General features: G+C 40.0%; 1 protein-coding gene across 1 annotated transcript; it reads left to right on the top strand.

Annotated features, from left to right (window-relative positions):
* Positions 1-473: 473 nt before the first annotated feature.
* Positions 474-4125, top strand: LOC148034722 (putative E3 ubiquitin-protein ligase RF298). Its single transcript, XM_087679682.1, has 3 exons — positions 474-629; positions 784-3153; positions 3418-4125. Exons 2-3 carry the CDS (start codon positions 814-816, stop codon positions 3946-3948), a joined length of 2871 nt encoding a protein of 956 aa, XP_087535808.1. The 5' UTR covers positions 474-629; positions 784-813; the 3' UTR covers positions 3949-4125.
* The last annotated feature ends 8613 nt before the right edge of the window (positions 4126-12738 follow it).

Below are 12738 nucleotides of genomic sequence, written 5' to 3'. Positions count from 1 at the left end.
CGATATCCTCCGTGTATTTAAACAACGCAAAAACTTATCTACAAATGTACTTTGCTTTGAAAAACAATACATGTCTAAACACCAACAATAAAACTGCTACATAACAAACATGCAATGACTGCATATAGAACTTCAAACTCCTTTACTGAGCTGCAAATGTCAACCTAGTTGCCAAAGCTGCAGCCACTAAAGTTTGATAAGAGATCTACCCTATGGAGGATTTACAAACTTCTACCTTCTAATACAATACACCACATTATTAAAGAAAAAGATGACCACCCCCTACATGGTAGACCTTTGAGAGGTAGCAAAGGTTCATATAAAGGCAGTATTCTTGGGAGGAATGGTCCGGGACAGAGGATGGCTTTTATATTCTTATCTCGAAGCAACGGGCAGGTGGAGGTCAAAGGTGGAGAGGTGACCGGCTATGGGGGGTGGAATTCTCGGGCGAGGAACAACAAAACGAACAATAGAAGAGAGAGAGAGGAAGAGAACACAACACAGTAATAGGAGAAGACGCCAAGCATCGGATCATCGTCAGTCTTTGATGCCGGAACGGGAAAACGCAGCTCTCGCCGTAGCTCTTCATCAGTCTTCTGCTCAATCCGGCCTCCATTGACGCCTCTCAGGTATGTCCCATCTCTCGCTGTTGCATCTCTTGATCGCCATTGGATTCAGCTCCCTCCTGTAGGTTTTTCCTGACTGCTGATTTGTGGCCTCTCCTCCATGCGATCCTGTGGTATGTCTTAAGGCATTATTGGTCATTGTGTTTGGCTTTTGTAGGTTGTGCCATCGTCCCTTACGCTCGCCATCATGCGTAGCGGCTTCTTGAATGTGTCATCACCAGATTTGCCAGCCTCGAGCTCCGGCGTCCAAGACAAAGGCAGCCGTAATAAGCGGAAATTCAGGACAGATCAGCAGACCTCGCTGATGTCCCAAACAGCCTCCTGCACTGATGCTGAAACCCGGAATGCGGCTGACATTGGCAGCAGTCGAACTGTGGACTGCCGATCCTTGAGCAGTACTGATGTTGGCGCAGTCTCTGTCGATGGTAGTGGATGCTGTGGTGTTGAACCATTTGGTTTAATGCCAGATCATCTTGATACCAGAAAGCCATGCAATTCAGCAAATATGCATCTTGCACACTATGGAATGCAAAATAATGATTGCTCAAGTGCCTTTCATCATTATCCTTATGTGAAAGATGAACAGGATTACGAGGAGTTGCAAGAACCTGATTGGGATCGATATTCAGAAGCACAGCTAGAGGAAATTTTGATGAATATGTTTGATGTGCTCTACAAGGATGCAGTAAAGAAAATAGCATCTTACGATTATAGTCAGGAGGAGGCATTAAATGCTGTGCTGAGAAATGGTAGATGGAATGGTATAGATGCTCTTACTAGCATAGTAGAAAACTCTCGGGCTTGGTTGCGGAGCAGTGAAGGTAGGGGTGAAACCACAGAAACAGCTTTCTCGGATTTGAAGGAGATGGAGAGCTATCTGCTGACAGAGATGATATGTATGTTGAGAAAAGTTCGTCCCTACCTCAGCAAGGGAGATGCTATGTGGTGCTTGCTAATGTGTGACATGAATGTGCTTCTCGCTTGCACAATGGACGGAGATCCTCATATGCCACCTACTCTCAAGGAGGGACATTCCCCAGCCATTGCTGCAACACAGTCTAAGGGAGTGCCAAACTTGTCTCTGCCCAATGGAATTGTGACAGGTGTCCCCTTACCCACAGGTGTTCCCTTACCACAACAAACTCCACGTCTGCCTCAACAACCCTTGAATCCTCTTTCAAGTTCCCATAAAGATAATCGGTCTGCCTTTTCCACTCCAAGCTTTTCTTCTTCCCCAGTTGGGAAGGTTGCAGTTGCATCCCGCAAAGGAAGCTCAGGTAAGCATTGCATTTCTAGAATCAGCCATGTGCCACCTGCGTTGGCAAGTGTGGAAGCTGATGGTGCATCTCAAGAGCAGGAAGTGCATGTAGTAAGCAATCTGAATTCTGATCAGGTAAAGATGCCTTCACCTGAAGGACAAGCGAACAAACTTGGATTATATCTCTCCAAGTTGGGGAACATCAATCCAACTCTTGAGAAACCTCATAATAAATTACATAGTTTGAAGGTTGATCCTATTGCACAGGAGGTAAGCACATCAGAAACATGTACATCAATCAGTAGAGAAATGTACATGGCTGTACCTCAGAGCTTTGAAACTGCTGTTCGGAGCTCAATTCTGGCACAGTCTTCCTCCCTTCAGGCTGATTTCTCTGTTGGTAAGGTGAAGCGGGGCTCAAATCTTCGTTCTGGCGCACAATTGTCTATGTCTGGTGATGGTAAACATTTTGTGCAGACAGACCTGCAAATAGGTAATACAACCACAATTCCTGGATTTCAATTGTCACCTAATGAAGCTTGGATGACTATGAATGGGTCTGGCAATACAAATACACTGCGCTCAACTAATGCAGAGCTTTCGTTATCAACATCCTCATCTGCTATTAGTGGAGGCAGTGAAGTGTCAAGCATGACCCATGTTAGTGCGAAAGAAGAACCGTCTGTCAACAGCCCACACCATACTGTTTTAGTCAATCGTATTCTAGATTCTGACATTGAGGAAAAGAAAACTGATATGCTTTGGCAGCTTGCCGATCGGGTTAAGGACCTTGAATCCCAGCTTCAAGAGTGGACGGACTGGGCACAGCAGAAAGTGATGCAAGCTGCTCGGAGGTTGACAAAAGATGCTGCAGAGTTGAAGGCTCTTAGGCAAGAAAGAGAAGAATACATGCGGCTGAAGAAAGAAAAACAAGCTTTAGAAGAAAACACAATGAAAAAATTAGCGGAAATGGATAATGCATTGCGGAAGGCTCTAAGCCAAGTGGATCGTGCGAATTCAACTGCTTGGAGGCTTGAAGCTGAGAATAAAGAGGTGAGAGCAGAAATGGAAGCTGCGAAACTGACTGCTGATGAATCTGTCTCTAATTGCAGAGAGGCAACCAAAAGGGAAAAGAAATCCATGAAGAAAGCTCAAGGTTGGGAGAAACAGAAGTTGAAGCTGCAAGAAGAGCTGGCTGATGAGAAGAGGAAGCTTTCTAGTCTTTTGGAACAGCTTTCTCAAGCCAGGGAAAGGCAGCAACAAGCAGAGGTTAGTTTTGAGGTAGTCCTAGAGGGAGGAGGTGACAATACAATATCTTTTTAAAGAGCTTGAATTTGTGTTTGATTGTTCATTGAATAACCATTGGTTTATGGTGCATTGCTCTAGTGTCATTGTTTGCCCTCAGTTCATGTAGTTAGGATTGAGCACTTGCCATCATTTGTGACTCAGTTGATGTTTTAAGTCTACACTAATAGTGGTATTAAATTGTTCACTTGGATCAGCTCATTTATTATACTGATCTACCATTTTCAGGTACGATGGAGACAAGAAAAGGCAGCTAAGGAAGAAGCACTTGTACATGCAGAGTCAGAAAAGCGGGCAAAGGAACAAGCAGAACGTTCTGCAAAGAGGAGGGAAGAAACCTTGCAAAGGAAAGCAGAGGCAGAGTCCCAACACTATCGCGAAGAGCTTAAAAAACTGGAGAATGAGATTGCTAAGGTGAAAATTTCATCGGGATTGCAACCATCTATGATGAAGTGGGGTAATGGCTTTGGGATGGGTTGCCACAATCTGGACAACTGTACTGCAGAGGATCTGCAGAAAATGAATGCACGGTTGTTATCTGAGATAGCAGAGTTGCAAGATTCACAGCAGAACATTCATCGTGATCGTGAATGTGTTATGTGTCTCAGTGAAGAAATGTCTGTAGTTTTCCTGCCTTGTGCACATCAAGTAGTGTGTATCAAGTGTAATGATCTACATCAGAGAGAAGGGCTTAAAGAGTGCCCATCATGCAGAACCCACATTCAGCAGCGGATCCGTGTTTATGGTGTCAGATCATAGCATGGCAATGAGTTGAGACAATTGTACTCGCAAAAGAAATCTGAAGCTCTTGTACATGGGGTAAACAAATCGTTCTTTCACATCTCAAAACATTATGATGTGGAAGCTGATTTTGTTTGCTAGTTTGAATAAGAGAATTCATTGTGTTGATGAAAAAGATCTGTTGATTCTAAACTATTTTCTGTATCATGTTACATTTTCTTTGTTTTGTTCTCTTTTTGGCAAGTGGTTCTGGTGGGAGGAATGAGATTTGGTAAGAGTACATACTGCTTAATATCTGAAGTGGTAATCTTTGCTCTTAGAAGTGTTGCTCTTCTTCTCTGGTTTTATGGCTGTCTTGACAATGTTGTTGATTTGTACCTTTTACGTTGGACTCTAGCTCCCTCAGGTTTAGTGCTTGGTTTATTTAGCATCTGACTTGATGTGTTCATTATTAATCTGTTGTGGCTACCTTGGCTTTTTCCATGGTGTTGGTCGATACCTGAGAAGCTAGCCTTTATTTTTGTGTTCTTTTGGTCAAGTTCTGATGTAGTCTAAATAAACTCTAAATAAACAAGGATTCCTGAAGTGGGAAAAACAACCTCCTCAGGCACTGCCTAATAAGGTGGCCCCCTGCTGGACGAGGTCAAGCTATTTGCTCACACAATTGTAACCGAGGTTATCTTGTAATTGGATGTTGTCACAGAGGTGATTGCTGTTATCCGCTCAATGCGGAGATGTTGAAGTCTGTTAAATGCTCCTTGGCTGAGTGAGAATCTCATCCAGCTGTGGAGGCTTTTTAAGTTTGAAGGGTTGTCTATGTGTATTCTCAAAGGGTGAACAGATGAGATCTTTGGGTATACATGGAACACAAGTGATAAATCATTTACCAAGTTCTTGACTAGTGTGGGCAGCCTTATGATATCACGTAGTCCTTGGGATGGATTGTTTTTAAGGTTTGCATCCATGTATAGTTAGTCAAGGGTAACTATCATTCTCTGCATTGAGTGTTAAGTGAAACTAATTTATGAGGCTGAGTCAAGTGGGGTCAAAGAGTAGATGCACTTTCAATGTTCAAATGTGAAGGATGGATGGAGCAGCTTTCTAGTTTACAATCCTGGAGGTTCCTTTTTCGTGAATACGTTAGTGTTCTGATGGCCCCCTTTTTGTGAAGAAAGTAGCTGTTCATCATTCTTTCACAGAAGTAAGTTGCTGCTTTTCTTTGCAGTATTTTGACTTTTGGCTATATGATTGTCTTGGTTCTAAGCACAAATATGATGGCTCTAATGACAAATGATATAAATGGAGGCAAACTCAGAGCCGGTTCTTGAGGAAATGTATTTATTGGGAGGGAAAGTGTTATGGGGCACACTAAGATTTGTCCTTTGCATGCTCGTGGGACAAAAAGGACTTGCTTGAATTGATGCCTCCATCTTTAACATTGAGTAGCACCTTTGTTTTTGGTCTCTCCCAATGGGAGAGGCTCTAGGGCCTCATTCTATGCAATCAAAGAATAGGAGGTTATGGTGTCCTTTGTTGGTTAAGCTGCTCTTCAATCTGGATCCGTCCCCATCTACATAAGTGCTTGTGCCACTCTCCAATGAGTGCTACTACCAAAGAAATGTGAAGTTGGGATAAGCGACCTCCTACACCTTTTAACTCAGCAGTGGGAAACCTAGTCTTTTTGAGGAAATGTTACTCTACTTCTTCCTCCAATCTTTCATGTCTGGCATAATAGCAGTGCACGAAGGTTTGTATGCGAAGGTGGAGGCTTTGACCCTCTTGCCTATCATCGTTTGATATGGACAAGAGGTTGCATGGACATCAAGACTTGGGGGGCGATTATGACAACAATATCTACCTAGAAATCACCTAGGTTGAGCAAGGCAATCCTTAAGGTGTCAACAATAGACATTTGGATTCCAGTCTCCATAGCAATAGCACTTGAAGTTGCTAAAGCTCAAAAAGATGTCTTTCGATGACCAAGAAGGAAGCAAGGATAAAGTTTGATAAGCCTTTTTGGTTGTGGCCAATGGTGGGATTTCACCATTGGAAAAATGTCCATTAATCTAGGGCCTTATCAATGCACTTATTTTGCTTCTCCATTATTAGTACAAATATTGGAATCGTGAGATATTTAGATTAGATTATTAGCACAAATATAGGAATCATGGGATATTTCAAATAAATCTCAAGTGTCATCAAGCTCAAGTTTCCATTAAAGGAAAATAACTTGTCAAAACATTTGTGAACTCTTGCATTGCTAAAGACAAGCATAAGCAATAGATATTAACCCAAACTACTCTAACCAAGGGAAAGCAATAGTGTAGTTGTGTTCAACACAAAAAGCTATTCACTTCAGTGTATTGCTCATCAATGATGAGAGTCTCCTCGACAAAAATATGACCGCAAGTGTGAACTAGCCTCTTAAGAAACTGGAGTATGGTGTATCAATAGAGCTTGCTTTTAGAAGAGTACATGAGAGGGGATAAACATTAACACACATAGCATTCACAAAAATAGGTTTTTCCAATATGGCAAAAAGCATAGTATTTTTTGAGAGGAGTCATGCAAATGCCCTTCCCTCTCCTTTCTTATATAAACCATCTCTACGAGCCTACTTCTCATATCATGAATATCAACCAACATAGCTTTTTTCATGCAATTGAGGAGTGTCTAATCTTGACCATCATTGCCTCCTTCCTCCTCATTTTGATCATCTCTTCTTCTCCCCTCCATGCCATGGTGCCTTATTTGCTCATCATCTCTTTCTTCTTTTTCACTCCAATCTCATAACTCATCAAATATTAGATTTTCTACATATTTTATCAAGTCCCCACTTACTCAAGTCCCTATTTCTATGCAAGAAATTTGGGACTTTTAGGACAAGCAAACATATCGATTTTTGGTAGAAAAACCCAATTAGCTATTTAGGACCTACTCAAGCCATGATAACAAATAATAATGTAATGGACATGAGTTTCTTGCCATGTATGATGACATTGTTACTAATACTTGTGTCAATGGATTTGAAAACGTGTAGAAACAACATATGAGAGACCATTAATAAACGAACACATAGCTGAGGTAGTGGCGGAACTCAAGGTGGTTGCAAAACCTAAAGCAATGGTGAGACTAATCAACTTGAAGTTGTAGCAGTAATAATGCTTGGCCAAATGAAGATAATCAGGTTGGGTAAATTGTTGGGGTAAAGGACAATGGCCAAAGGCCGAGTAGATATTTCTAGTACACATTGTATAGTCTTATATAAGTGAAGATAATGAAGAATAAGGGTAACATTGTACCTACCAAAAAATCCTATTGTGTGCTTCCTCTCTCTCTCTCTCTCTCTCTCTCTCTCTCTCTCTCTCTCATTGACTCCACATCCCACCATTCCTTTCTCTCAATTGGTATCAAAACATTTTGTGGGAGCTCATGGTTGGAGTGAGGAGTTAAGCTTCATTACGAGGTTATTCGTGCTTGCTAACCGGATTTAGACGAGGTAAAAATCTCATTACGAAGCTCTCCCTTTAAGTCTAAAAGGTCCTCCAATCAAGAGAGCCATTGAGGCTCAATTTGGAGGCTATCATAGCCTAATTTCAAAGGTTTGGATGACCAATAGTGGTTGGATTCAAGGTAAAACTTTTTAGTTTTTGGATTGCTCGTCACCATATGCAAACACAAGGCATGTTTGTTTGTGAAGAAAGGGGCTATTTGAGCACATGGGCTGCTTGTTTGTGAAGTAGGAGGCTAGCTTATCCAAAAGCTTAGTGCCTGCTTGCTGGGGCTAAGCACAAGGCTTGCCTGTATCTGAGAGAGAGAGAGAGAGAGAGAGAGAGAGAGAGAGAGAGAGAGAGAGAGAGAGAGAGAGAGAGAGAGAGAGAGAGAGAGAGAGAGAGAGAGAGAGAGAGAGAGAGAGAGAGAGAGAGAGAGAGAGAGAGAGAGAGAGAGAGAGAGAGAGAGAGATGATTCTTTACATCAGTTGTGATATCCATGACTTAGAGTTTATCCGATTATTACAGGAGATTGTCGTTGATCAAAATGGCCTACTTTGATTCATTTCAAAGAGATAGGATGATCATGTCATTTTTAACTATGTTTTTTGCTCCAAAAAGATCTAGGATTGTTAGTTTTGATTTAAAGACCTCTTTGTAGACCTTTGGATTAAGATCAAACAAGCTGCAACCCCTTTCACACTATAGAGAGAAGTTACATATATGTTGGACGCTATTTTGCTTGAGATGATTAGTTGGAAAATTGTGGGAAAATTTTGAAAATTGATTGATATGCATTAAAGAGTGCGTGGGCTATTTTGGTCATGTTCTTGCCATTGGTTAGCCATTATAGTGAGAATTGGATTTTGTAGTTTGTTTCTCTTCTTGGTTGTGCAATTGATACCACATTGTTTGGTTACTAGTTTGCACACATTTAAGTGATTGTGGCTTCACCTTTTGCTTTAGAGAATGCATTGTTTAATATTGAGGAGTTTGACAACACATACTTCTCATATTAGAAAGAAGAGATATACAATGTCCTAGTGCAAAAGACACAGTTTAGCCTATTAAATGCAAAGGAGAAAGACTTGAGGACATGGATAAAGATGTATGGGATGAGATGGATGAGCTTGCATACTCAACCATTATGTTGACTCTTTCAAAATTTGCTTACTTTAATGTAAAGGATATTCATGGGGGCGCGTTTAGAGTTTGGAAGAAGTTATGTAACCTCTATGAAAAGCAAGTGCCATATCAAAGGTTTATTAGCTAAATAAAATCATTGACCTTTGTATAAAGGAGGAGACATCCATATTTGACTATTTGAATAAATTTAACATGTTAGTCAATTATTGGCATATTGAGGACTTGAAAAAGGCTATCTTTTTTCTTATTACCTTGCCTAAAAGTTAGGATACTCTTAGAATTGTAATAAGTAAACTCGACCCATGTTTGTGGTTTGACTAGTGCTACTATAAAAAGTAGCTTGCTTATAGAGGAGGTGAATAGAAGAACAATGAAGGTTCCAATTGCTCTAGTGTACTTATAGTTAGAGGGAGGTCAAATGCAAGGGGAAATTTTCCATAATAGGGGAAACTTAAGGAGTAAGTCTCACACAAGGAAAGACATGGAATGATTTTATTACAATAGAAAGGATCACATCAAGGACTGTTTCAAGTGGAAAAGCAAGAATAAAGGAAAGCAAAAAAGTGATGAAGATGGCAAGACAAAGGAGAAATAGAAGGCAAAGATCAAAGATGTCAACACCATAAGCAATGATGATGGAGATATGATATATATCTTTACATGTGGGGATGCATTCTTGGTTACTTTGGATGTCGGTATGATTCTTGATTTAGTGTCATCATTTCATGTTACTCTGCATACAAAATGGTTTGCTACACATGATACTAGTAGTAAGGTATATGGCCTCTTTGGAAATGGCTTTGCTTGTATCGTTATTGGGGTAGGAGACCTACACTTTTCACTTGCCAATGGTTCCTCCTTTGTATTTAAGAATATCAAGACTAGATTAAAAGTATGATAAGGATTGGAAAACTAGATGATTGTGAATACCATGTGATCTTTGGTGATCGTGTTTAGAATATATACTAAGGGTCCCTTATAGTTACTAAAGGGGAAAAATCTAATACCTTGCACTCTTTGCATGTATGTAGTGTAAAAGATCACATTACACTTGTCATCATTGAACAACCATCTTTATCACTATATATATATATATATATATATATATATATATATATATATGTGGAATGAAAGCTCATCTTTCATGTTGTAGTATCTTCATTCTTTCAAATTTCTTTATCTTGAAATGTATGAGCATTGTATATATAATAAACAAAAAAAAATATCACATAAAGAGAGTGTTGGTACTAAAAAATCCAAATGTTTGAAATTAATATACCAATGACACACGTGGGCCTACACCTACAAATTCTTCAGGTGAGCATATTAGATCACTTGTGGGTGTTTGGTTGTGAGACTTATATGCATATCCCTAAGGACAAGTAGAACAAGCTTGATCCTTAATCCAGGAAGCACATTTTTCTTGGATATGGAGATTTAGGTGAGACATATTACAGTCCTTGCGTCATGAAGCTAAGAAGATAGTATATAGCCCTAATGTTATCTTCAATGAAGAGAAGATGTTTAAACAACCCATCAAGACAATTAAGATACACAGAGTAGTGTTTCAAGAGGATGGACAACCACCATGTATGACTTGTTCCACATGATGTAGCACTTCAATAGCCAATAAAAATTGAGGTGGGGGCACCACAGGTAGGTAGGCCCTCTTATGTTGGTCACGATAGACAACTAGGACAATTAGATGCTTAGGTTGAGACAATCTACGAGGGTCTCTAAGCCACTAGAGAGATACACACCATCTCTTGACTATCTCATGGTCACAAATTGTGGACAACCTTGATGTTATGCTAATGCTATGAGGGATGACACTCATAAGTGGAAGACGGATATGTAGCTAAACATGGACTCTTTGGTTAAGAATGCTACTTGGGAGTTTGTTCCTTTGTGTAAAGACATACATGCATTACCAAGCAAATGGATCTACAAGCCAAAAATGTCTCTATCAAATGTAGTGCCTAAGTACAAGCCTAAGTACAAGGAAAGATTGTAGGCCAAGGGCTTAAAGCAAGAGAAGGGCATAGACTTTGATGAGATCTTCTCACTAGTAGTCAAGATGACCACCCTTTGTATGGTGCTTGCATTGGTTACTAAGGAGGATTTGGAGCTTATATAGATGGATGTTAAGAAAAATTTTAATGTGGGGATTTGCATGAGAATATTTACACATAGTAACATGTAGGATTTGTTGTAGATGGCAAGGAACAATTTGTATGCAAGATCCATAAGAGCTTGTATGGATAAAAGCAAGCTCTTAAGGAATGGTACTATAACGTTGATACCTTTATGCAATCTCAAGGATATAGTAGGAATGAGATTGATTACTACTATACATATAAAAGGCTATGGATTGTACCCTTATGATCTTGATACTTTATGTGGATGATATGCTTATAGATGTGGATGCATTGAAGAAAGGGTTGCATGAAACCTTTGACATGAAAGACTTGGGAAATGTAGGTCATATTGGTTATTGGAAAGTAGTGGAGAAGAGTATTATGATATACTTGAGTGACACTAAATTTATGCGCATCTTTCATTATTGTGGGCTATAGCAAAAGATTGGATCTTGCATTAGATGGATGTGAAGGAAACATTATTGCATGGTGACTTGCAAGAAGAAGTGCACATGGAGCAGTCACAAGGCTATGAGAGCATGGTTCACCCCAATTATGTGTATAGGCAATGAAAAGCCATGTATGGGCAAAAAAAAGCACAAAGAGCATAACATGACAAGTTAGCACAATATATTGTTTCTATCAGTTTTTATGTTGAAAATGCAGATCACTTGCTTTATGGATGTCAAAGTGATAAGGGCATTGTTGCAATTACAATATATGTGGATCATTTGATTGTCGATGGTGATAATGTGTAAGAGGCGAAGCATGTGAAGAGTATTTTCAAGTAGAAATTTGATATAAAAGATTTGGTAGAGCTGAAGAAATTTTTTTGGCATTGAGGTAATAAGAACATCTAAGGGGGGACATGGCTCTCACGAAGGCAACATATCTTAGATATGTTGATAAAATTTGGTATGGCTGATTTTAAGCCAATCTTAGTGCCATTGAATCACAATATTAAGGTAAGTATTGATATGGGTGAGATCTTGGAGGATCCCATGATGTATGAGAAGATGGTGGGAAGTTTGATCTTCACTACTATCACAAGGTCAAATTGTATGTGAGGTGTCCACCAGCCTCAATCCAAGGCATAGTCCATCAATAGGTTTTCCAAAATGATGTCACCCAGCACTCTCGAAGTTGGTAGCATGGAGGCTTTTTTACAGGTAGTTCACAATATCCTTCTTTAATAGCATGTCTGCGGTGCTATCTTGCCAATCCATTCAAGATTTGTAATGGTGACTTTGCAAGTCATGTTCATGTATGGGCAGATGGAGAGGAGGGATATACAAACTCTGCTAGGAAAGTGTGAGGATTGGGCAAACATGTAGGAGGATCAGTGCATGTATGAGGATTACCAAATAGAGCAAGAGTGGGACGAGGAGGTATATCAAAGATGCCCTATTTTCCTTGACTATCCAGTAGGTAAATACCCCTCCAATGAGAAAAGTTTGTACAAAAAATACTCAAGGAAAAAACAAACACAAGAGATACAAGGATTCAGAGGCACGGTAAGTAAAATGAGTTGCATTCTTAGGAGTATATTGGACTTTGTTGTCTCCTAATGAAGAGACTATGATGGGTTCATAGGAAACTGATACTAGTAGTACGGTTACTATAAAAAGAAAACAGAAGAGCAAATGCACATCCAATATCATTGAAGAGAGGCCACCAAAGATCGGCCCTCATTCAATATCATTGAAGAGAGGCCAAGCAGCCCTCATCACCAATTAATTTGGTTTCTCAACACCTAAAAGGTTTGATGTTTTGAAGTACTTTGGCCAAGACATCTCTTGTGTCCCTCCAGTGAAAATATTTCCTTGAATATGAATCATAACCACCAAACCATGTAGGCCCCTTCGTTTGATACCACAGTGAAGAGTAGATCGTAATGGAAGGTATCACCGAGGAGTTCCATGACATTGGCATGGAGAAGGATACAACAAGTTCTTCCAGATCTTGTAGTGGAGAGTGTTACCTTACACACCACTATAGAGAGATGCACAACAATGACGAGAAGCAGTGAGGCA

This window comes from Lygodium microphyllum, chromosome 6, assembly GCF_053477565.2.
Source record: "Lygodium microphyllum isolate KBCC chromosome 6, Lygodium_microphyllum_v1.1.10, whole genome shotgun sequence".
In the NCBI taxonomy this organism is placed as follows: Eukaryota; Viridiplantae; Streptophyta; class Polypodiopsida; order Schizaeales; family Lygodiaceae; genus Lygodium; species Lygodium microphyllum.
Note: the sequence above shows the minus strand (reverse complement) of the source record. Positions and strands in the feature narration are given on the sequence as shown.

Coding starts and splice junctions, on each gene's coding strand:
- LOC148034722 (XM_087679682.1), top strand. CDS start 814: ATGCGTAGCGGCTTCTTGAATGTGTCATCACCAGATTTGCCAGCCTCG. Junction 3,154..3,417: donor AAAGGCAGCAACAAGCAGAG/GTTAGTTTTGAG, acceptor TACCATTTTCAG/GTACGATGGAGACAAGAAAA.